Below are 23,440 nucleotides of genomic sequence, written 5' to 3'. Positions count from 1 at the left end.
AAATATAACTAGGCATTTGTGATCATTAATCTGTAACTAATGATTACAACTGATGTGTTTAAAGAGTCACTCTTACACAACTTCTGAGTGTGAGAGAGAGAAGAATGATGAGAGGTTGACCTGCAGAGCTGGACTTTGTGCTCCCTGTCCTGTGATTCCTGTGTGGGCTCTGGGAGGGTCCAGCTCTCTGAGGTTATAACTGAGGCCAGGGTTATAACTTAACTAAGAGGGAGAAACACTTAATCTGGGGAATCACATGTTTCTTTCAAGCAGTTTTCAGATAGTGGATAATAACTTACCAAAAAGGATATGATTCATAACAGTAGTAGCTGTTGTTTACAGAGAATTTATTGTAGGCTCTGTATTATACTGTTTTATTTTTAAATTTTGTTTTATAAAACTTTTTATTGGAGTATAGTTGCTTTACAATGTTGTTAGCTTCTACCTTACAGCAAAGTGAATCAGCTATGTCATGTCATGTGAAAGTCGCTCAGTTGCCCCATGAACTATAGCCTGCCAGGCTCCTCTGTCCGTGGAACTTCCCAGGCAAGAATACCAGAGTGGGTTGCCATGCCTTCCTCCGGCGATCTTCCTGACCCAGGGATAGAACCCATGTCTCTTATGTCTCCTGCATTGCAGGTGGGTTCTTTACCACTAGTGTCACCTGGGAAGCCCAAATCAACTATACATATACATATACCCCTCCTTTTTGGATTTCCTTCCCATTTAAGTCACGACAGAGCACAGAGTAAGAGGAGAGTTCCCTGAGCTATGCAGTAGGTTCTCATTAGTTATCTATTTAATATATAGTATCAATAGTATATATATGTCAATTTCAATCTCCCAGTTCATCTCACCCTCTTTTTCCCCCTTGGTATTTTAAAATATCTAAAACAAGAGCAACAACAGTAATAAAGCAAGCTAATGTTCTGGGAAACAATCATGTTTGTCATGTAATGTTTTGAAGGACCCAAGAAGGAGCCAAAATTATTTATTAGATTTTAGGGTCTCATGGTTGTATTGGTCTAGCCCAGGTATGAAAAGGCCCTGTTGTATCAGTGTCAAATCATAGAATCTGCATACAGGAAACAGATTTACATTCTGTTTCTGCCTGCCATTCACCAACTAGGTGCAATATTTTGGGTTATTTTTTCCTTTGGGGCTATATTTCATAGTATTTCACATTTAATCCTCATCAATATTCTGAAATGGGAATTTGTATTTCCACTTTGCTGAGGCTTAGGCAGGTTATGTTTATCCAAGATTATGCAAATAGCACCACAGTCTGGATCCAGAACTTTGTTCATAACTATCATGCTAAATGCTACTTATCCAGGGCCATTGTTTGCAGGGAACCATTGCTGTTATTGTTTGGTCTTTGAGTTGTGTCTGACTCAGCAAACTGGAACTTCCCAGAAACCTTACACCATATCCACTCACCAAGGTACCTCACTCTGGAAACATGGAGGAAATTGGGATTATCTGTCCTGCTGTTCCATGTAACAGACTCTTCCAAAGTCTGGACATAAACCAAAACCCCTCTCAGGACAAGTCTCTAAAATCTGTATGTGTGAGTTTCTTCCTTCGCCAATATCTGGGTTTTAGGGCAAAATAGAGGGGGACCTTAGAGAAGGCAATGGCACCCCACTCCAGTACTCTTGCCTGGAAAATCCATGGACAGAGGAGCCTGGTGGGCTGCAGTCCATGGGGCCGCTAAGAGTCAGACACAACTGAGCGACTTCACTTTCACTTTTCACCTTCATGTATTGGAGAAGGCAATGGCACACCACTCCAGTACTCTTGCCTGGAGAATCCCAGGGACGGGGGAGCCTGGTGGGCTGCCGTCTATGGGGTTGCACAGAGTCAGACACGACTGAAGCGACTTAGCAGCAGCAGCAGCAGCAGAGGTGGACCTCAATATTTCTATTACGATAATTCCTCCCCTACCTCTCTGATTAAAGTTTTCCCCATAGAAACATTGTTATGAGTCAGCAGTTAGATATTCCTTTAGTACCAGGTGATTGTCTGTTTAGCCCCTAGATTAACAGCAAGCCTGAAGCTGGCCCACTATTTACAACATTGCTTCATTGCAAAATTATATATTGAAGTCTCCCTCTATCCCTAACACATTTAAAAAATAGAATATCTTGTTAATTTGAGATTATGTTCATCAGATTTATTTCATATTTTATTGGCTAAGGCTTGCAAACTTTGTTCTTTACATCTTCCTTTCTTAAAAGTTCTTTTCATTCCTCAGAGAAGTTTCAAAAATTCATACTCCACTGCCTTTAGGGCCACTTATAAGTAACAGAAGAAAAGTAGCTTTGCTACATTTTAGTAATCCTCATTTGACCTCAAACGATGGAGTTTTGCCAATTGTGAGTATATTAAAAAGAATGTGCTATTGAATCAAAAGCATTTACAAAGGGGACTTTCTAAAACTGCTTTGTGTGGATAGTTCAGGAGGTGGATGAATTCTTATTGTGATGGTTTTTAAAAAAAATTAATTAATTTTATTTTTGGCCGTGCTGGATCTTCACTGCTGCAGGTGGGCTTTCTCTAGTTGTGGTGAGAGTGGCTACTATCTGGATGCAGTGCGCAGGCTTCTCATTGCAGTGGCTTCACTTGTTGTGGAACCTGGGCTCTAGATGCACGGGCTTCAGTAGTTGTGGTGTGTGGGCTTTTAGTTGCCCCGCAGCACATGGGATATTCCTGGAGCGGGGATCAAATCCATTCCCCTGCTTTGGCAGGCAGATTCCCAACCACTGGACCACTTGGGAAGTCTGAAATGACTACCTTGAAGGGTGACAATATTTCTTTATATGTATAATTTCTGGGCTAGTTCCTTAAAAAAATTCTGTCAAATTTCCTTATACTGTCACTTCCTTTAAGTTATTGAATTTCAGTTCACTTCTGATTCAAATGACCTGTAATTTAATGATAAAATTCAAAGCCTATCCTTTTTCATGACAGATCTGATGGTTTTGAGCCCTAAACTTGATCACTAAACTTGAATCAGACAGGCATGATAAAACTTAAATGATAACATCAGCATTTATATTTATAAGTACATAATAAACCCTGACACCTGTATAGTACTTCAGCCTTTCAAAGTTATTTGGTACATATTATTTCTGAGGGTGGACATAAAGTTGTCTAGAATCATGAGAAAATATTTCCAATTACAAATCAGCAACTTCTAGTAGAACCTGGAAGAGCAGGCATGGTTTCAAGTAGAAATGACTCACCAGGAAATGACTCCAGAGGTAAACGGGGATTCAGGAAATGTCCAGTGCAAACCATGACAGCATCAAAGACAGCTCTGTCCCGCCTCCCCTCTGTCTCTGTGACAACATCCCATTGACCAGTTTCGGAGAAGTCAGGACGCTTTGTTATGCTGCACACGGTGGTCTGAAAGCAAAAGACAGACACTTGTTTTCCACCAGTCATCTTGGGACTTCATGCAATGACTGTATGGTAACCATGTTTGTTATTTCAAGTGGGTCAAGTGAGTCTCATGTTAGAAGGCCTTTCAATATTGGTTTATCTTCTCCCTAGACAAGTTAAATAACTTGTGCAAAGTCTCAAAAGTGGTCATAAAGATTAGGACCCAAAACATCTGAATGACTTCACTGCAAGGAAGAAACATTCAGTTTTTATTTCTGGTGAGAAGAAGATGAGTTAAAATACTGAATGTTAGAAAAATTTAGGAAAATGAGTTTTGACCCATTATAAATTCTGTGGTTCAGACTTCTAGTTATTTCTTTCCAATGGGTTTCATGAACAAAATCCAGTTTTCCTTTGCTCTGAAAAAAATTCTAAATTTCATCCTGAATGAGACTTTGGATTTAGAAAAGGAACCAGGAAATTCAGTATTTTAGTGACTTCAGTAAAACATGAACAGCAGGATTATTATCTGCCTTATTCGTAGAGAGAGAAAATTAGGAAGAAGTTTTCTTAGGTATCCCATTTCAATTATATTGGTGAATGGGCCAGCCCCTATTCATTAACCTTCCATAACCCAAGCCATCTTACCTTAAATTGAATGTATTTCAGAAGGTCAAAGTGCTCAGCAAACTCTTTGAGGTAGTTCCAAAATTTTTCTTGGTTCATGAAATTAGGATAATCTTCTTGGAAAGGGAAGTCGCTGTAACATGACATTTCTTTGCAGACATTCGTCACTAGTGACTTGTAGACCCTAGTCATCCCATCTTTAGAAGTTTCCTGTGTAAAAGCACAGGTAACTTGATGGAGTGGGCTGAGGGGGGTTGGAGGAAGAGAACAGCGATCACCAGCAGCTAGCATTCCATATGTCATTCCAAAGAGTTTCTGGAAAATTTAGCATTGGATCCCCTTGCTATAGATATAAAAAATCACTGGTGGGGTTGGAATTGTTAAATACAATATCTTCATCAAACTACAAAGAAGCTAACAACATTTAACAGGGCTCTGCAGGACTAACACTGTCTTTAAACAGATCCATGAACGTGGGCCCGTGGTCCATCTTGCTTATCTTCTCCTTCTTCCCTTGCCATGATTACTCCCTCCTCTCAGGTTCTGAGCCTCTTCTTCTTGCCTTTGCTTAAGGAATGCCTCACAAAGTTTTCTAGTTATTGTATATGTATATATTCAACCACTCTCTCTTTATCACGTCTTTCCCATCCACACTTAAAATACTGAAGACTCAAATTTTCAAAACAATCCCCCCCCCCCCCCCTCAACTTATATTGAAGGAGGAAATAGAACAGGCTCTATCTCGAAGGCAGGACTCCATCTTGGGGCAGACTGTGGACTTGAGCTATATGCCCAGTATCTATGGAAACACATACCAACTGGAAAACCAGATCCCTGGATGGAAGACTCCCAGGGCTCATACCTAGACTCTCCACGCTTAAAAGAATACCCTAATTATCTGTATAACTGAATAGAATCATACATTCTATTATGCTTACTGGGCTATGACCACAGGCCTATTGATAATTGTCCACTGTTAACTGCCTAGGCTTAAGGCTTATGAATCACAGGTTAACTTTGATTGTATCTTTCTTTTCCTTTGTTCAGACTAGTTTCAGGGAATTTGGGGAGGTGGGTTTGGGCACGGACACTTAGGGTATATAAGGTTTTCACAAAAACTGGTCGGGGTCCTTGGCTAAGAGGAGACTCTGCCTTGGGCCTGCCAGTGTGATAAACTGCACTCCACTATTGCATTGTCCTTCTGAGTGAGTTTGTTTCCCGGAATGTGTGGCCACAACAATAGCCTCTTACACCCATGTCTCTCTCTGTCTCATCTCAATTTTCATGAAGGGGTCATCACACACTGACTTTGTTTTCTCCTGGACTCCTCAACTTCTTATCTTGGTCTTTGCCATCCAAAAACAAAACAAAACGACCTGTATTAAGGACACCAATGAACTTGTTCAAAGCTAATCTCTTATTTCTTCTTCAAGTCTCTTTCTTTGCTATCACATTCTCTAAGAAGCCTTCCATAACCCTATAGATCTTCACAAGGCAGCTATCGTACTTGCTGCCCCAACCTAGTACCCTGAACTTTGAGCACAGAATTGATTACACTGCATTGCAACGATCTGTTTACAGTTTCTGTTGCCCACTAGATTCTAAGGAGGGTTGGGGCCCTGTCTCTCTTGTTCCCTGTGTGTCCTGGGAGAGGGACATCACAAATACTTGAATGAATGAAAATGAATATTATCATTGCATTTTTGAAAAAAAAAAAAAAGTGTATGACTGAAAAAAATTACATCAAAATTTAAATAGTGCTAATTTATTTAGTGATCATGAGTATTGATATTATATTTAATTTATATATATTTTTTTCTTTTTTGGCCCTGCCTCATGGCATATGGGATCTTAGTTTCCCAACCAGGGAATGAACCCATGCCCCTTGCAGTGGAGGTATGGAGTCTGAATCATTGGACTGGCAGGGAAGTCCTGTATTTTTTCTTTTGTTTAACTCAATATTATTTTTTATTTTTAAATTTATTTTTTATTGGAGTATATTTGCTTTACAATGTTGTGTCAGTTTCTGCTGTACAGCAAACTGGCTCAGTCATATATACACATACACCCACTCTTCTCTCGATTTCCTTCCCATTTAGGTCACTACAGAACATTGAGTGGAGTTCTTTGTGCTATACAGTAGCAATATTATTTTCTAAAATTAGTTTATATCACTTTCTAATAGGAGAAGGAAACCAAGCCAACCACAGTGTTAGGGGAAGCACACTGATTGAAACTGCCCACCCTGGCCAGGCACCATAGTAACCATTTGCATGAGTTGTTTTATGACAGGATATCCTGATAAGGAATACGGAACTAATAAGCCACCACCAACCGGAAGAGTTGCCTAGTTGCTGAGTCGTGTCAGGCTTGGATGCCACCATTCTCAAAACAATGTCTGCTGGAAGCTAGTAACTGCAACCTTGCTTTTTATAAAACTAGGCAACCGGCTACCTGGCTACAAGTCTCCCTGAAGTCTTTCTCCCGAAAGGAGACACTGCGTGTCCGTCCACTTCCCAGGATCCCTCTCGTTAGCATCCATCTTGGCTGAGCGATGCTTGCGCCACCAGGAAAGACTCTGAATTAGAGTGATTGGCCAAAGACCACCTGGAAACTAATCCCATCACCATAAAACCTGAGACTGCGAGCCACGCCGCAGAGCTGTTCTCCTGGGTTCTCTTACCCTACAGCTCTCCACCCGGGTGCACTTTCCCAATAAAATCTCTTGCTTTGTCAGCAGATGTGTCTCCTTGGACAATTCATTTCCGAGTGTTAGACAAGAGCCCAGTTTCGGGCCCTGGAAGGGGTCGCCCTTCCTGCAACAATAGGGTCAAATAGCAGAAAAGTACACAAACCAGACCGAATATTTTCTTCCATACTGACATTTGGTGGCTTGATGAGGCCCACAGTACACAAGAAAAAAAATACTAAATTTTTTTTCCTAATGGCAAGCCACTCCAGTACTCTTGCCTAAAAAATCCCATGGACAGAGGAGCCTGGTAGGCTGCAGCCCGTGGGGTTGCTACGAGTCGAACATGACTAGCAACTTCACTTTCACTTTTCACTTTCATGCTTTGGAGAAGGAAATGGCAACCCTCTCCAGTGTTCTTGCCTGGAGAATCCCAGGGATGGGGAAGCCTGGTGGTCTGCCGTCTATGGGGTCGCACAGAGTTGGACACGACTGAAGTGACTTAGCAGCAGCAGCAGTATACTATGGGTTTCCCTGGTGGCTCAGAAAATTCTTTCCCTGGTGGTAAAGAATCTGCCTGCAATGCGGGAGACCTGAGTTCGATCCCTGGGTTGGAAAGATCCCCTGGAGGAGGGCATGGCAATCCACTCCAGTATTCTTGACTGGAGAATCCCCATGGACAGAGGAGCCTGGCGTGCTACAGTTGACAGTGTCACAAAGAGCCGGACATGACTGAGCGACTAAGCACAGCACAGTACACTATAATCCTAGAGTTGTGATCATTTACATACATTTGCTTATTCTGTTTTCTTCACCATCCATCCAAGACTGGCAAATGCCACTTCCTCCATGCAGGCTTCCCTCATTCGTACCAGTGTAAAGTACCTCCCCAGCCCTGAGCTCCTGCCAAATGCTGCTCTTCTCTTCCTCCTGAAGCACTTACTACTTGGGCCTCCATCTTTTGACACCTTATACCCTACCAGAGGCAGATCCCTTTATTCCCACTGAAGACCCTGATATTCCCAGTAACCAGGACCAATTCTGGCCAGAGGCATGTGTGAGAGGGTAGCAGGTAGGAAGGGTAGGGGTCTCCAAATGGAGGAAACAGGCTGCAAATGTCAAACGTCTTTTATCTCTCTTTTAAGTGGCAGGAGGAAACAAACTACACAAGTCAGATTTTTTTCCTTTCTCTATACAAAATAGAAAGATTTCCTTTAAAATTCTGTGTTGCCATGACGACACCTGTTTCCACCTGGACTGAACTTTTTTCAAACCTTGAGCTAACCAATGTGTTTTTTCTTATGGAAATATTTTTCTTAAGTTATGTTAATGAACTATATTTACCCTAGACTCTCTTTCTTCAAGTAGATTTGCCTAAGGCTCAGAACCAGTATGTTTTATTGATGTAAATATTCTCTTAAGCTATGTTAATGAAACTATGTATTTGCTTAGAATTTGCTATATATTTGCTTGCCTTTCTTCAAGATTCATGCCAAGCATTTTATGGCCGGGGACAACTCACCTTGTGCCAGTGTTATCTCAAAATGCATGTTGTGGGTAAGGGGCCTGGTGCCAGTCTCTGAGTTTTGAGACATTTCCTTTCTCTAACTAGCAACCTGCTACTAGCTATATAACTTCCTGCTAAAGACTAGCAGGGGGCACTCTTTCTTCCCCCTTCTGCTGTCTATGTCAGAAGCTTTCTCTCTCTCTTTTATACTTTAATAAAACTTTATCACACAAAAGCTCTGAGCAATCAAGCCTCATTGCTGGCCCCGGATGAATTCCTCTCCGCTGAAGGCCAAGAATCTCAGTGTCTTTCATGACTCAGCAACAACCTTTCCTGTGTCATTTAGCCATTTCCAGCCCTACTTCCTGATGCTCAAGTCATCTAATGGCTGACCGAACCTTGAGCATACACCCTGGGCTGCACATTCCACTCTTAAGAAGAGAAACAGTGCCTGGTTATTTACATTATTCTTCTGATAATGTAAAAACTGCCCCCTAGACCTAACAAGGTCTAGATTCTTGCCTTCCCCTTGGCAATTCTCTTCCAAAAGACATGAACAACGCCTTGGGGCTGGGGCTCCACCCCCTGACGCCAACTTCTGTCCTTCTTAAGGTGCCATCTGCTTCACATTCACCAGTGAGATTCAGCTTACCCAATGTGGTACTCTGCTGCTTTGTCTTAGGATGTTCATGGTCCAGAAATCATCATAACGTTCAATCCTATGTTTGTGTATCAGACTTAACTCTTTCTTCCTCTTTCCTCCAAATTCTCTTGCCCCTACCCCGCTGATTCTCCAAGTTCATCACCTATCAGACTGCATCCTGCGTGGGGTCAGCACAACTCCATACACAAAGCTGTGATGCTGCGATGAGCGGCTCCCTTAACAATCACCATGCATGTGTGTTCAGTCATGTCCGTCGCTTTTGAGACCCCATGGACTACAGCCCACCAGGCTCCTCTGTCCATGGGATTTCCCAGGCAGAATACTGGCGTGGATTGCCATTTCCTTCTCTGGGGGATCTTCCCTGACCCAGGGATCGAACCCTCATCTCTCTCTTTGGCAAGCGGATTCTTTACCACTGAGCAACCTGGGAAGCTCTTAATGATCACCAAATAGACTACAGACACCATGCCTGGGCAGGGACAAAGCAAATGGCCAGATTATGGTTGGTGGAGGGGGGAGGGTATGAACTACGCACAGTAAACTTCCATAGTCCGCCGATGTCATTACTTCTTTCAAAGCAGATGGGCTCCAGGTGTTCATCTAAGCAGCATTTGATGGAGGACAGGCCACTCACTCCAGCTCCGATCACCGCAACTCGCTTGGCCATGGTGTGTTCTGAATGATACAGATTAAGCAGAGCTTCTTCATATGACAAGGCTAGAAGGGAGCCCTCGTCACAGAATTCAACTTTCACAATGGTATAGATACCCTCCTTTTGTCTCTGAGCTGAGGCAGAATCATATTTTGGCTAAATATGAGGGCTCTGAAATCAGACTGTTTCAGTTTGGATGCTGGCTTCATTTATTTACAGGATGATCTTGGGCTAATTGTTTATCCTTTCTGTGCCTCAGTTTTCTCATCAGTACAATGAGAGTGGAAATAATAATGCCTATCTAAAATAGGCATTGTCCAGAAATTAAATGACCGAGATAACGTTGGAAAGGTTGTAGAAGTGTGTCTGCTACACAGTAAGTACTCAGTTAAATTTTGCTCTTATTCTTAGCTAGTTAAGCCAAGATCTAGCACCAAATATTTAGTCAGCTTTCGTTTACCACTTCGCTAATGACTCCTTCCTTTCCTCTCTTCTTTCTGGAAAAGGCAGCTCACCCAGGTAAAATTTATCAACGTTTGGGAACACATAGGTAGACACACCTGTTGCTTCCTTTGGACTGAGGAGTAAAAGGTCTTGATCCCCTTAAGATTTTATATTCCCTCAGTATTAAAAACACATTGCTATCACCTAACCCTCCCAAAATCCTAGGAACTGCAACCAGCAAAAATGTTCATTCTTATTCAAAGCATCTAAAGTCCTAAAGAGTAGCTACTCATGGGTCATGCCCTGCCAGCAAAAAAGATACTACGTGAATTGAGGGGAAGTTCTTAACTTTGAACAATGAAAGCTTGACTGACCGTAATACAGAACTGGGAGGGTGACTTTTTTGAATGCAAACCAACCAATCCAGAGCCCATTTCCCCCAGTCACCTCCTTTACTGACACTCACTCTTCTTGTGCCTGAGGATTCCGATTTGGCTAGAGAGAAACTGCAAAGCCCTGAGGACAAACCCCCCACCACAAACCCAACCAGAAAGCATGGCAGCAAACCTGAGCTCAAATTAGGGAAGAGGCTCAGTAGCAGGAATCATGGGACACTTCAGACTCTCATCCCAGTGAGATGTGCACATCCAGACTCATACTCAGATACCTAGAGTCTCTCTCGACTCAGCCTCTTTCTAGCAGACTGGCCTTAAGTCATGTTCTAAGACTCAGCAGTTACACCTGAGTCCACCTGACAGTTCAAAGCCCTCCATGTGACATAAACCTGATTCGCTGGAATTAACTTAGTGTTAACCCATCTGATCAAAGAAAAATGTATGTTGATATCGCATATGCCCAAAACTACAATTTTAAAAACCTGCTATAAATTGTCATGACACCATGCTTCCTCCAATCTTTCCTGACAAGGATAACATCCCCATTTCCATGTGATCTCATCTTGGTCTCTAGAATCCGCTATATGGATTTCCATGGAGGGCTTTGAAGTGTCAGGTGGACTCAGGTGTAACTTCTGAGTCTTTGAACATGACTTAAGGCCAGTCTGCTAGTAAGAGGCTGAGTCGAGAGAGACTCTAGGTATCTGAGTATGAGTCTGGATGTGCACATCTCACTGGGATGAGAGTCTGAAGGGTCCCATGATTCCTGCTACTGAGCCTCTTCTCTAATTTGAGCTCAGGTTTGCTGCCATGCTTTCTGGTTGGGTTTGTGGTGGGGGGGTTTGTCCTCAGGGCTTTGCAGTTTCTCTCTAGCCAAATCAGAATCCTCAGGCACAAGAAGAGTGAGTGTCAGTAAAGGAGGTGACTGGGGGAAATGGGCTCTGGATTGGTTGGTTTGCATTCAAAAAGTCACCCTCCCAGGAGGGCTGTTTGCTACCTCAAGGAACTGTCTAAGCCTGGGAGCAGCAGTCCCATCGGCATCAGCAAGGCCTTAACTGTCAAAGCATCAAAATTTAGAAAATAAAGAGGTATGGTTAATACAAGTGAGAAAGGGGAAAGCTCTGGGAAAAAAAATAAAAAATAACCCCTCGGCACAAAGACAAGGGAGTTAATGACTTTACAGAGGGCAGAAGACTTCTGAGCCCTTGGACCCCTCAGACTTACCTGGTTCCAGAGGAGGACACAGGGACTTGCAGCATCAGAGGGCTTTTCCAGGCTTGCCTGTTTCAAAATCTTACTTGCCATCCCGCCCTTTGTAAGGTTGAGAACTTCTTGCCTGGCTTCATTATTTACAGCAAAATTAACACTCTTCCCCCTCAAGACTTTTGGTTTATTTAGGAGTCTCTTTTTGATTTTGAAAGAGTTGAGTAGTCTGCAGTAAGAATGGACTCTGGAGGCAGCAGAACTGGGTTTGACCTCTGTCTCTGCAACTGACGAGCCATGTGCCCCACAAACAACCCACTTACACACTTTAAGATTTACTGTTTGCAAATAAGACACAAAGTCACACGGAAGGATTGTTTGAGTCTGAAACTGTGATAATAATTACACAAAACTGTCTAGCACCAAATATTTACTTAGAATTCATTTCCCACTTCCCTAACTCTTCCCTCCTTTCTTCTCTTCTTTCTGGAGAAGACATCTCACACAGATAAAATTTATCAACAAGTTTGGAAACACATAGGCAAACACACCTATGGCTTCCTTTGGACTGGGGAGTAAAAGGTCTAGATAGCTTTTAATCAGAAATAAATGGCCTCCACAGATAACACATATATTTCTAGGGCAAGAGGGAGAAGTCTGGAATTGGCAGATCTCTCTGTGCTGTGCTTTTGCAATAATAAGATGAAAGAAATAGTTGTTAAGTGATCTGGTTAAAATGCAAAATGTGCTGCAGTGAAGAGACTGCAAATTAATTCACTCCACACGTGCACTCTGTGTAACTCTAAGGGCAGATACCAAGTTTGGGGGCCCCCAGAATGATTAAGAATCAGTGACTAACAGTAATAAATACAGACCCAGCGACTGTCCACAAGAAGATGCTACAATATAGACAGGGGCTGACACACATGATATCGGGCATTATGTTCTATAATAGCAGCATGCTCTGGGTACAAATGCATGCAGACACTCTTGGGCTGCTTATCTATGCCTGGAGACCTAGCTAGAGACACGTACTAGGCTGTGTTTTTCCTGAGCAAAAACACCCAAGTGCCAAATAACTGATGCCCCAAATAGATGTAAATTGAAAGGCAGGGGAAAATACTGCAGGTTTGATGGGCCGGGAGGACACAGTACTGCTAAGCTCTTTGTAAACTATAAGAGTGTGCTATAATCGTAAGGTCCATTGTAGGTCAAAGGTTGCTGATATTTATTTCCTTAACAGAAGAAGCCCTAATCGACTGAGGTGGACTTTTGAACAACAGGAAAACCTTATCCCATACCTGACACACCATAAAATGTAGCAGTCATTTTTGAGACATGGAGAGACTTGGATGATTAGCAAATCATACAGCTGATTATGATTTATATAAATACAGAGGAAGAGGGGAACAATAGTACAGAAGGTGGCAAACACTAACAGCTGGCGAATATGGACAAAATGTTCTCTGAAACTGGGTCCTTTGATGCATTTGTGAAACGTCTGTGTATAAATTTGAAATTATTCAAATTTAAAACTTACAAAGAAGCAAAGGCAGGGGTTAGGGTTGGATTCTGCTTAGGGCTAGAATCTAAACTCAGGGTGAAAATAAACTCAACTTTGTGAAGGGAGCAACTGAACCAAAGTTGGGTTTTTTGCTTTCTTTAGAATCATTCTTTGCAAAAGACTGACTTAAATGTGTTCTTCAGATGTTATTAATAACAATTATCGACCATTGAGCTTCCCTTATAGCTCAGTTGGTAAAGAGTCTGCCTGCAATGCAGGAGACCTGGATTTGATTCCTGGGTTGGGAAGATCCCTTGGAGAAGGAAATGGCAACCCACTCCAGTATTCTTGCCTGGGGAGTTCTGTGGACAGAGGAGCCTGCTGGGCTGCTGTCCATGGGGTCGCAGAGTCGGGCACGACTGAAGCGACTTAGCATGCATAGCATAGCATGGACTTAGATCTGTTTATATTTCTTATTATATCACTCTACCAGTGTTCTTCCTTTGGTACCGTCTTTCCGAACGTGATACTTGTGGAATATGTTGTGTTTCTCAGTGACAGGCAATTCCATCTCATCCAAAAGATGAAATCAGAAAGGAGCCTGGACTCACAGACAGTCCCACAATTCTGTTATTCTCACCACATCTTCCTTCCGGGTGGCTTCTCCCTACAGCATAACTTTGTTTCCTTAAGAAGTTCCTTTACTTCCTGGTTTTCTCCCTAATTCTGCTGCCTTAACCCTAATCAAGAGACTCTCCAAAGAGAGGATCACACTTAGCTCTAAGGAGTGCACTCACCAAGGGGAATATTTACCCTCTGTGAAAGCAGCTTCTGGAAATATTTCCCCATTAAAAGAAAAAAATCCAGGACACTTACCTTGTTGGCACAGAGAGGTACTTTTACAAATTATTTCTCAAAGCCAATAGCCAAAGACAGTGTTTGTCTTAAAAAAAAAAAAAAAAATTCCAAACGCAAACTGTTTTCTCTAAAAGACAATAAAAAAAATAAAGGAATGCTGACTTTACTCAAAGTGCTCTCGGTTTAAAACAAAACCTGCCGTTTTTCCTGTCATGTTGATGACAGGAAATATACTCGCTGAGGGAAAAAAAAGTTGTGTAGGGCACCAGTTGAAACTTCCGTGATCTCGACGGAGAGCTCAATGACGAATTAGAATACAGCTGTCGGATTGGAAAGCCACAAGCGACTTCTGCCCCTTTCGCCCACCCTCCTAAACGTCACAGTGTTCCGACGGAGCTCTAAACTTAAAGGGGAGCACGTGGTAAGCGACTGCTCTTCTCGCGGTAGCCTTTAGAGGGCGCCAAATCACCCCAAACCACAATCCCCAGTGAATTGGGCGTTCTGCTTACCTAAATTGTGACTCTTGAGAATTAGTCTCTTGAACTATTATAGGAACTGTGCATAGGAGAAGGCAATGGCACCCCACTCCAGTACTCTTGCCTGGAAAATCCCATGGATGGAGGAGCCTGGTAGGCTGTAGTCCATGGGATCGCGAAGAGTCAGACACGACTGAGAGACTTGACTTTCACTTTTCACTTTCATACATTGGAGAAGGCAATGGCAAGCCACTCCAGTGTTGTTGCCTGGAGAATCCCAGGGACGGGGGAGCCTGGTGGGCTGCCGTCTATGGGGTTGCACAGAGTCGGACACGACTGAAGCGACTTAGCAGCAGCAGCTGCAGTGCATAGGAGAAGGCCAATTAGGTGACTACTGTGTCATCAAGTTCTCCCAACTAGGGTTAGTTCCCTAACGCCAAAAGTGTGATTTCAAAATTCAGAATTTATAAGGAATTTAAGCAGCTTCATCTTTTCAGAAAAGGTCAGCAGAGGGAGCTGGTAAACCATGTTTGAAAAAGCTTAAAATTGGTTTTAGATGTTAGCCTAGGGCACAAGAAGAGAAATAATTACATAAGCACAGGCAATAATAGAATAATAGAATACAGCCATGAAATTAAAAGACGCTTACTCCTTGGAAGGAAAGTTATGACCAACCTAGGTAGCATATTCAAAAGCAGAGACATTACTTTGCCAACTAAGGTCTGTCTAGTCAAGGCTATGGTTTTTCCAGTAGTTGTGTATGGATGTGAGAGCTGGACTGTGAAGAAAGCTGAGCGCCAAAGAATTGATGCTTTTGAACTATGGTGTTGGAGAAGACTCTTGAGAGTCCCTTGGACTGCAAGGAGATCCAACCAGTCCATTCTAAAGGAGATTGGTCCTGGGATTTCTTTGGAAGGAATGATGCTAAAGCTGAAACTCCAGTACTTCGGCCACCTCATGCGAAGAGTTGGCTCATTGGAAAAGACTGATGCTGGGAGGGATTGAGGGCAGGAGGAGAAGGGGGTGACAGAGGATGAAATGGCTGGATGGCATCACTTACTCGATGGACATGAGTTTGAGTGAACTCTGGGAGTTGGTGATGGACAGGGAGGCCTGGTGTGCTGCAATTCATGGGGCCTCAAAGAGTCGGACATGACTGAGCGACTGAACTGAACTGAAATGAACTGAACTGAACTGAAATGGCGTTATTTGAGAGCGTAAGTCCCAAATTGCAAGGCTTGAGTGAAAGAGGAGAGTGAAAAAGTTGGCTTAAAGCTCAACATTCAGAAAATTAAGATCATGGCATCTGGTCCCATCACTTCATGGGAATTAGATGGGGAAACAGTGGAAACAGTGTCAGACTTTATTTTTTTGGGCTTCAAAATCATTGCAGATGGTGATTGAAGCCTTGAAATGAAAAGACACTTACTCTTTGGAAGGAAAATTATGACCAACCTAGACAGCATATTCAAAAGCAGAGACATTACTTTGCCAACAAAGGTCTGTCTAGTCAAGGCTATGGTTTTTCCAGTGGTCATGTATGGATGTGAGAGTTGAACTGAGGATGAGATGGCTGGATGGCATCACTGACTCGATGGATGTGAGTTTGGGTAGACTCTGGGAGTTGGTAATGGACAGGGAGGCCTGGCGTGCTGAGGTTCATGGGGTGGCAAAGAGTCAGACACGACTGAGCAACTGAACTGAACATGTCATGCAACAGTGTGAACACCCAATCATCCTGCTTATGAACTTCAAAAGGATCATAGCTTCTTAATTGTATAGCCTGGAATCTATACCTCCTGGGTCCCAAGCTCCTCTTATTTAAACTGAGCACATTGGCTCCATTGCTTTCAAGCTACACTTTATCCTAATCTGACCTGACTTGAGTAGCATCTGCAGGGCAGGTCCAGGACCATTTCAAGTACATGAATTTGTTGTAAAGTGAGTATTGCTGTCATTACAGGTCATAAGTAGACTGCGATTCCTCCACTGGGCCCCTGTAAAACTCTTTTCTTTCCTTTCGTGCAGGCTATGTGTTGTCTCACCCACTTCTGCTGCGGTTCGTGGGGCCTCAAAGAGTCAGACGTGACTGAGCGACTGAACTGAACTGAGATTCCTTTGACTAGAAACTACAACCTCAAATTTTTATATAAAATCTTCGGTTGGCAACAAATTAGTTTTTATTTTGAAAAATGTTAAGCCCAGAGGAAAGTTGAAAAAACAATCTGATTAATGTGCATCAACATATCCCTCACCCATTTCACCAACTAGCAACCTCTTGACACATTGGCATTTTCTTCATCTCTCTTCCTCTTTCTCCACACACATGTACCCAGAGACACAGACACATATACACCTAAATACACAGATCTGAATGTAGTCTTCAAACATCAGGATGCCATCAGAATATTTCAGCATATATTTCACAAAAGTAAGGGCATTTCCCCACAGAATTGTTATCATTACTACGTCCAAGTCAATATAATTTCAGTATCATCCTACAGTTCACTTTCAAATTTCTCCAGTTGTCCCCAAAAATGTTCTCATCCACTGGTGTACTGAAGCTGGTCTGCACAAAGGGAATATGTATGTCTTCCAAGTTCAGTGATAGCTTGGCATTACGCATAGTAGTGCTTGACACAGTAGCTTGACATTGTTCATGGTGGGGATGTTTACATCATGGAAACTGGCAAACACTACAAATTTGGGATGTCCCCCACCCCAGCCATTTGTTAAATATTTACCCTCTCATTTTTGGCAAATGGCTTTATTGGGGCCTAACTGATATACAAAAAAACCCCTGTATATATTTAATGAATATAATTTGATGAATTTGGACATATGCCTGCAACTGTGAAACCATCACCGCTCAAGGTAATAAACACATTCATCACCTCCAGAAGTTTCCTTATGGACCTTTGTTTGTTTTTGGTTAAGAATATTTGACATGAGATATATCTACTTGCTGCTGTGCTGTGTGCAGTTGCAAAGTAGTGTTCAACTCTTTGTAACTCCATGGACTGTTGCCTACCAGGCTTCTCTATCTATAGGATTTTCCAGGCAAGAATACTGAAGTGGGTTGTCATTTCCTCCTACAGGGGATCTTCCCAACCCAGGGATTGAAACCAAGTCTCCTGCGCTGGCAAGCAGATTCTCTACTACTGAGCCACCTGGGAAGCCATACACTCTCTTAACAAATCTTTAACAAAATTTTAAAATCCACAATACACTGTTGTTAACTATTGGCACTACATTCAACGGCAGATCTCCAGAATTTATTCATCTTGCATAACTGGACGTTTATATCCATTGAACAACAACTCTCCATTTCCCTCTCCCTCCATTCTCTGACAAACACCATTCCACTGTTTCCTTCTATAAATTTAACTGTTTTGAATACCACATATAAATAGAATAATACAGATTTGTATTTTTGTGACTGGCTTATTTCACTTACAGTAATGTCTCCAGGTTCATCAGTGCTGTCCCATATTGCACAATTTCTTTTCTTTTTTAAGAGCTGAATAATAGTATGCTGCTGCTGCTACTGCTAAGTCGCTTCAGTCGTGTCCGACTCTGTGCGACCCCAGAGATGGCAGCCCACCAGGCTCCTCCGTCCCTGGGATTCTCCAGGCAAGAACAATGGAGTGGGTTGCCATTTCCTTCTCCAATGCATGAAAGTGAAAAGTGAAAGTCAAGTCACTCAGTTGTGTCTGACTCTTCACAACCCCATGGACTACAGCCTACCAGGCTCCTCCATCCATGGGATTTTCCAGGCAAGAGTGCTGGAGTGGGGTGCCGTTGCCTTCTCTGTATACTGTATGTATATAGCACATCTCTTTATTCATTCATCTGTCCATGGACATTTAGGTTGTTCCCATATCTTGGCTATTGTCAATAATGCTGCAATGAACCTGGTAATGCAAATACCTTTTTGAGATCCTGATTTCAATTCTTTTGTACAAATACCCAGAAGTAGGATTGCTGGATCATATGGTACTTCTAGTTTTAATTTTTTTGAGGAACCTCCATACCATTTTCCATAGCAGCACTATTTTACATCCCCATCTACTGTGTAGAAGGGTTCTGATTTCTTCACATCCTAACACTTGTTATCTTTTATTTTGCTTTTGATAACAACAGTCTTAACAGATGTGATGTGATATCTCATTGTGGTTTTGATTCACATTTCCTTGATAATTAGTGAAACTGAATACTTTTAAATATACCCATTGATTATTCTTCTTTAGAGAAATGTCCCTTCAAGTTCTTTGCCCATTTGTGAATTTATTTATTTATTTATTTATTTATTTTTTAGCTGTAGAAGTCCCTTATATATTTTGGATGTTAACCCCTTATCAGATGTATGGTTTGCAAACACTTTCTCATTTTGTAGTTGTAGAAAAGACAACTTTTCTACAACTACAAAATGTTGTCTATTTTGCTGTACAGAGACTTTTAGTTTGATGAAATCTTGCTTGTCTATTTTGTTTTTGTGCCTTTGGTGTCATATTCATTGCTAAGAACAATGTCAAGAAGTTTTTTCAATATGTTATCTCTTAAGAGTTTTTTTAAAAAAGATCTTGCTGCAAATTATGTTAAAGAATGTTCTGCCGACAAAAAATAAAAGAGTTTTATAGTTTCAGTTCTTATATTTAGGTATTTCATACATTTTGAATTGATTTTTTAGCATGGTGTAAGAGAATGGTCCAGTTTTATTAGCACGTGAACATCCAATTTTCCCAGCACCATCTGTTGAAGAGACTGTCCTTTACCCTTTCTGTGATCTTGGCAGTTTTATCGAAGATCTACTAACTATATATATGTGGGTTTATTTCTGGGCTGTCTATTCTGTTACATTCCTCTGTATGTCTGTCTTCATGCTAGTATCATACTGTTCTAATCACTATAGCTCTGTTTATTATTAATAGTTCTAACTTTTTTTTTGCAGAGTATTTAAAGGTTTTCTATATGCAAATCATGTCATTTGCAAACAGAGATAACTTACTTCTTCCTTCATGATTTGAATAGTTTATTTTTGTTGTTTAATTGCTCCAGCTAGAACATTGAATCTAAGTGGCAAGAGTGAACATTCTTGTCTTGTTTTTCACAACTGAGCATGATGTTAGCTGTGGACTTGTTATATATGACCTTTACTATGTTGAAGTAAATTCCTTCTACATCTAGTTTGTTGAGAGTTTTAATCATGAAACTGTTGAATTTTGTCAAATGATTTTTCTTTATCTATTAAGGTGATCATGTGATTTTTATCCTTCATTTTGTTAATGTGATATATCACATTAATTGACTTGTATACATTGAACCATATACCACTCTTTATGGTTATATTTCTCCTGATTAAAGAGTCAGTCAAAGTTTATAAGTTATGTTTAACTATTAGATATCTTTAGTTTGTCCTATTCCATAACAGTTTTCCATCCTCCAAAGGGTCTAGTTTAAGAATGATCAACATTATCGAGTTTGCTACTACTGGAACTAATCTCCTAAAATAGCCTTTTACTTAGTTTTCTTACTTCCACTTGCTCTCCTACAAACTGTTCTTCAGAACTATCTTTCTAAATCGTAAATCAGATCGTATTTTTTTTTTTCCTGTTAGTCACTCAGTTGTGTCTGACTCTTTGTGATCCCATGGACTGTAGCCTGCCAGGCTCCTCTGTCCATGGAATTCTCCAGGCAAGAATATTGGAGTGGGTAGCCATTCCCTTGTTCAAGGGATCTTCCCGACCCAGGGATCAAACCTGGGTCTTATGCATTCCAGGCAGATTCTTTACCATAGTTTGACTGAGCGACTTCCTTTCACTTTTCACTTTCATGCACTGGAGAAGGAAGTGGCAACCCACTCAAGTATTCTTGCCTGGAGAATCCCAGGGATGGGGGAGCCTGGTGGGCTGCCGTCTATGGGGTCGCACAGAGTTGGACATGACTGAAGCGACTTAGCAGTAGCAGCAGCAGAGCCACCAGGGAAGCCCTCTGATGTATAAAAGTGTTTGCTGAAAGAGTTGAGTGGTTTGGGAGGGTTTTTAAAATCAGGAATAGTAAGGCATGTTTATGTACTGAGGCAAATAACCAAGTAGAGAGGAAAACTCAACAATTTGGGAGAGAAGTTGGTGGAAATCTGTCAAAGTTATCTGCTAATTGCTACTATTTTTTCTCTGAGAGTGAGATGAGAAGGAAGTGGTAGAGATTTGTGGTAAGAGGAGATGATATAAAATAGTCATCTAGGACATGAGATTGAGAAGTGAAGGAATTAAAGAAATCTACCAGGGTTTAGGGGGTGGTAGGAGAGGCAGGAGTTGAAGAGTGATCAGTTAGGAAGCTGAACATTTTTCCTCTATCTAAGATGAAGTGCTCAGAGAAGAGTTGGATTTCGGCCAGAGTTTGAGTCCTGCCATGCGAGTGTGAATGAATGAGAGAAGACAATGGAGCTGAGAAGGAGACAATGGAGCTGGTAAGGCGGCTTTCTGGCCCGAGTCACTCTTGTTATTCTGTCATCTTTGAGGACTTTGAATGATTGAAACTGGCTTGCTGCCATGACCACGATACAGCTCTCAGAAAGGAGAGACTAAGGAAGTCCAGAGTAAGCAATTCCCTTTTAAGTATGCAAATATGATGTTATAGAATCATGAACTCTAAACTGGGTAATGAAGGAGATGAGAAAATAAAGGGAGGCTGGACAGTGAAAGATGGTGGAATGTTTGGATTGGAAGTCCCAGGAGTTTTAAGGGAATATCACATTAGGAGAGTAAACCAGAAGAATACAATGATGTTGGTGGAGAGTGGGATGTTTGTAATTCAGATTGTGGAAAATTACACTTGTTGAGAATAGTATAGCCAAGACCAGCACTGTCTAATACAATAGCCACTAGCCATATATAGCTTTCTAAGTGTGTTCCTAATTTCTGCAAATGTTAATCATGCAGTTGTGTCCAACTCTTTGCAGCTCCATAGACTATAGCCCACTAGGCTCCACTGTTCATGGAATTCTCCAGGCAAGAATACTGGGGTGGGCTGCCATTCCCTTCTCCAGGGGATCTTCCTGACCCAGGGATCGAACCCAGGTCGCCTGCATTCCAGGCAGATTCTTCACTGTTTGAGCCACCAAGGAAGCCTATAGCTTTCTAAATTTACATATAAATCAACATTAAGTTAAACATTCATTTTTCTTTGGCACTAGCCATATTTCAAGTGCTTAACAGGCACACGTGGCTAGTGGCTACTGCACTAAAGAGTGAAAATTGAATTTTTCCATCATGGCAGAAAATGCAATTGGACAGCACTGGTTTGGCATATGAACATAGTACTATGTGGGCCTCCCTGGTGGCTCAGTGGTAAAGAATCTGCCTGCAGTGCAGGAGCTGCAGCTGAACCAGCAGTTTCAATCCCTGGGTTGGGAAGATCCCCTGGAGGAGGGCACGTCAACTCCTCCAGTATTCTTGCCTGGAGAATCCCATGGACAGAGGAGCCTAGCAGACTGTAGTCCGTAGGGTCACAAAGACTGAAGTGACCAGGTATAGTAGTAGGTGACTGAGACAGGTGGAGGATAAGATTGTTAGAGGGAGCTAGGTTAAGGAGCTGATTGGACATGATGTGGAAGGATGGTATATCTGATTTTGAAATCACTGAGAATTATGACAGGTGTCACAGGCAAGAGAGAGACATTGAGTCGGAGGTTGATTCACAGCTTCTCCATGCTGCTCTGAGCTTCTTGGAGACAGCTGACCTCACCCCCAGCTCTATGTGTGGGTCTTTTAACCAAAGGAGAATCCCATCCCCCTAGCACATGATTAGATTTGATGCAGTTTATATGTGAGGACTTGAAACATGAGGAGAGATGCACTGGAGATTTTAATTTGTTTCTATAGTGCAAAGGGAAGCTGATGTAGCAGAGACTCTTAAATACAATGGAACAAATAAGACAGCATTTTATTTGTCTGCCATGCAACCATTTGCCCACCCTAGGCTGGTAAGGCAGCTTTCTTGCCTGAGTCACTCTTGTTATTCTGTCATCTCTGAGGCCTTTGCATGGTTGAAACTGGGTTGCTGCCATGACCATGATACAGTTCTCAGAAAGGAGAGAGTAAAGAAGTCCAGAGTAAGCAATTCCCTTTTAAGAAATTGAAGGAGAAACCACACACATAATTTCCATTCACAAGAAAATGATCACATGGCCATACCAGCTGCAAGAAAGACAGGGAAATGTTGTCCTTAGTTAGGCAGCCATGTGACCAGGAAGAAGAGGTAAACAGACTTTTAAAGTACAAGTTGCTGTCTGCCATATTCTGCTTCTGAAGGAATTCTGGAGGCAATTCTCTCTTTTCCTTCAGGTTGTAGTCTGGAATTGCAGCAGCTGTTTTCTTAGCATGCTGAGGATGAGCTGAGTAAAGGCAGAAGGGCAAAGCCAAGGAAGCTGTGGAGAAATGGCACTAGAGCCACTGGTTTGCGAAGCCCACGTTACCTCTGGACTCCAGTTAGATGAGCCACGATGTTTTCTTGTTATGCCGGTTGGAGTTGAGTTTCTGTTTCTTGCAGTTAGGATGCACCCCAATTTATTTAACCACTCCACTGCCGACACTATTTCTCTTTGTCATTGTTACAAGCAATGCAATAAACGTCTTTGTACACATGACCATTTCTATAGATAGAGTCTAAGATGAATCATTGCTGTGCCAAAGAATATGTGCATTTAACATTTTGGTGAACACTACCAAGTTGCCCCAACCTATGTTTAATATCATTTACATTTCACAATCACCACTCTCCTCTAATGTTCTGAGATGTCTCCTTTTGTCTAGATTTTGTAGGATAGCTTTTACAGGAGAGAATTTTGGTGATGTATCCTCCTCTGCTGATGTTGAGGCTTAGATTCTTTTAAAATTTATTTTATTTTATTCTTTTATTTTTGGCTGTGTGGGTCTTTGTTGCTTTTGTTGTGTGGGCTTTCTCTGGTTGTGATGAGCAGGGGCTACTCTTTGTTGTGGTGCACAGAGGTTAATAGCCACCTGTTGCTCTGGCT

The 23,440-nt window shown here is 41.9% G+C and overlaps 1 protein-coding gene and 1 pseudogene across 2 annotated transcripts in view; both read right to left on the bottom strand.

Annotated features, from left to right (window-relative positions):
- FMO4 (flavin containing dimethylaniline monoxygenase 4) overlaps positions 1–14,357 on the bottom strand; it is a 41,234-nt gene extending 26,877 nt beyond the window's left edge. Inside the window, exons 1-4 of one of the 2 annotated variants that reach the window (XM_069545646.1) lie at positions 13,949–14,357; positions 9,410–9,549; positions 4,036–4,224; positions 3,249–3,411 (exon numbers count right to left, since the gene is read on the bottom strand). In XM_069545646.1, coding sequence (XP_069401747.1) covers positions 3,249–3,411; positions 4,036–4,224; positions 9,410–9,541 — 484 coding nt within the window. In that variant the 5' untranslated portion in view covers positions 9,542–9,549; positions 13,949–14,357. The remainder of the gene's footprint in view (positions 1–3,248; positions 3,412–4,035; positions 4,225–9,409; positions 9,550–13,948) is intronic. The other variant, XM_069545647.1, reaches the window with a different exon arrangement.
- Positions 14,358–16,081: 1,724 nt separating this feature from the next.
- LOC138416711 (small nucleolar RNA U13) lies at positions 16,082–16,167 on the bottom strand (annotated as a pseudogene).
- Positions 16,168–23,440: the final 7,273 nt, after the last annotated feature.

The sequence above is a fragment of the Ovis canadensis genome, chromosome 12 (assembly GCF_042477335.2).
Source record: "Ovis canadensis isolate MfBH-ARS-UI-01 breed Bighorn chromosome 12, ARS-UI_OviCan_v2, whole genome shotgun sequence".
NCBI classification, from domain to species: Eukaryota; Metazoa; Chordata; class Mammalia; order Artiodactyla; family Bovidae; genus Ovis; species Ovis canadensis.
This window is presented reverse-complemented; position numbering and strand designations above follow the sequence as displayed.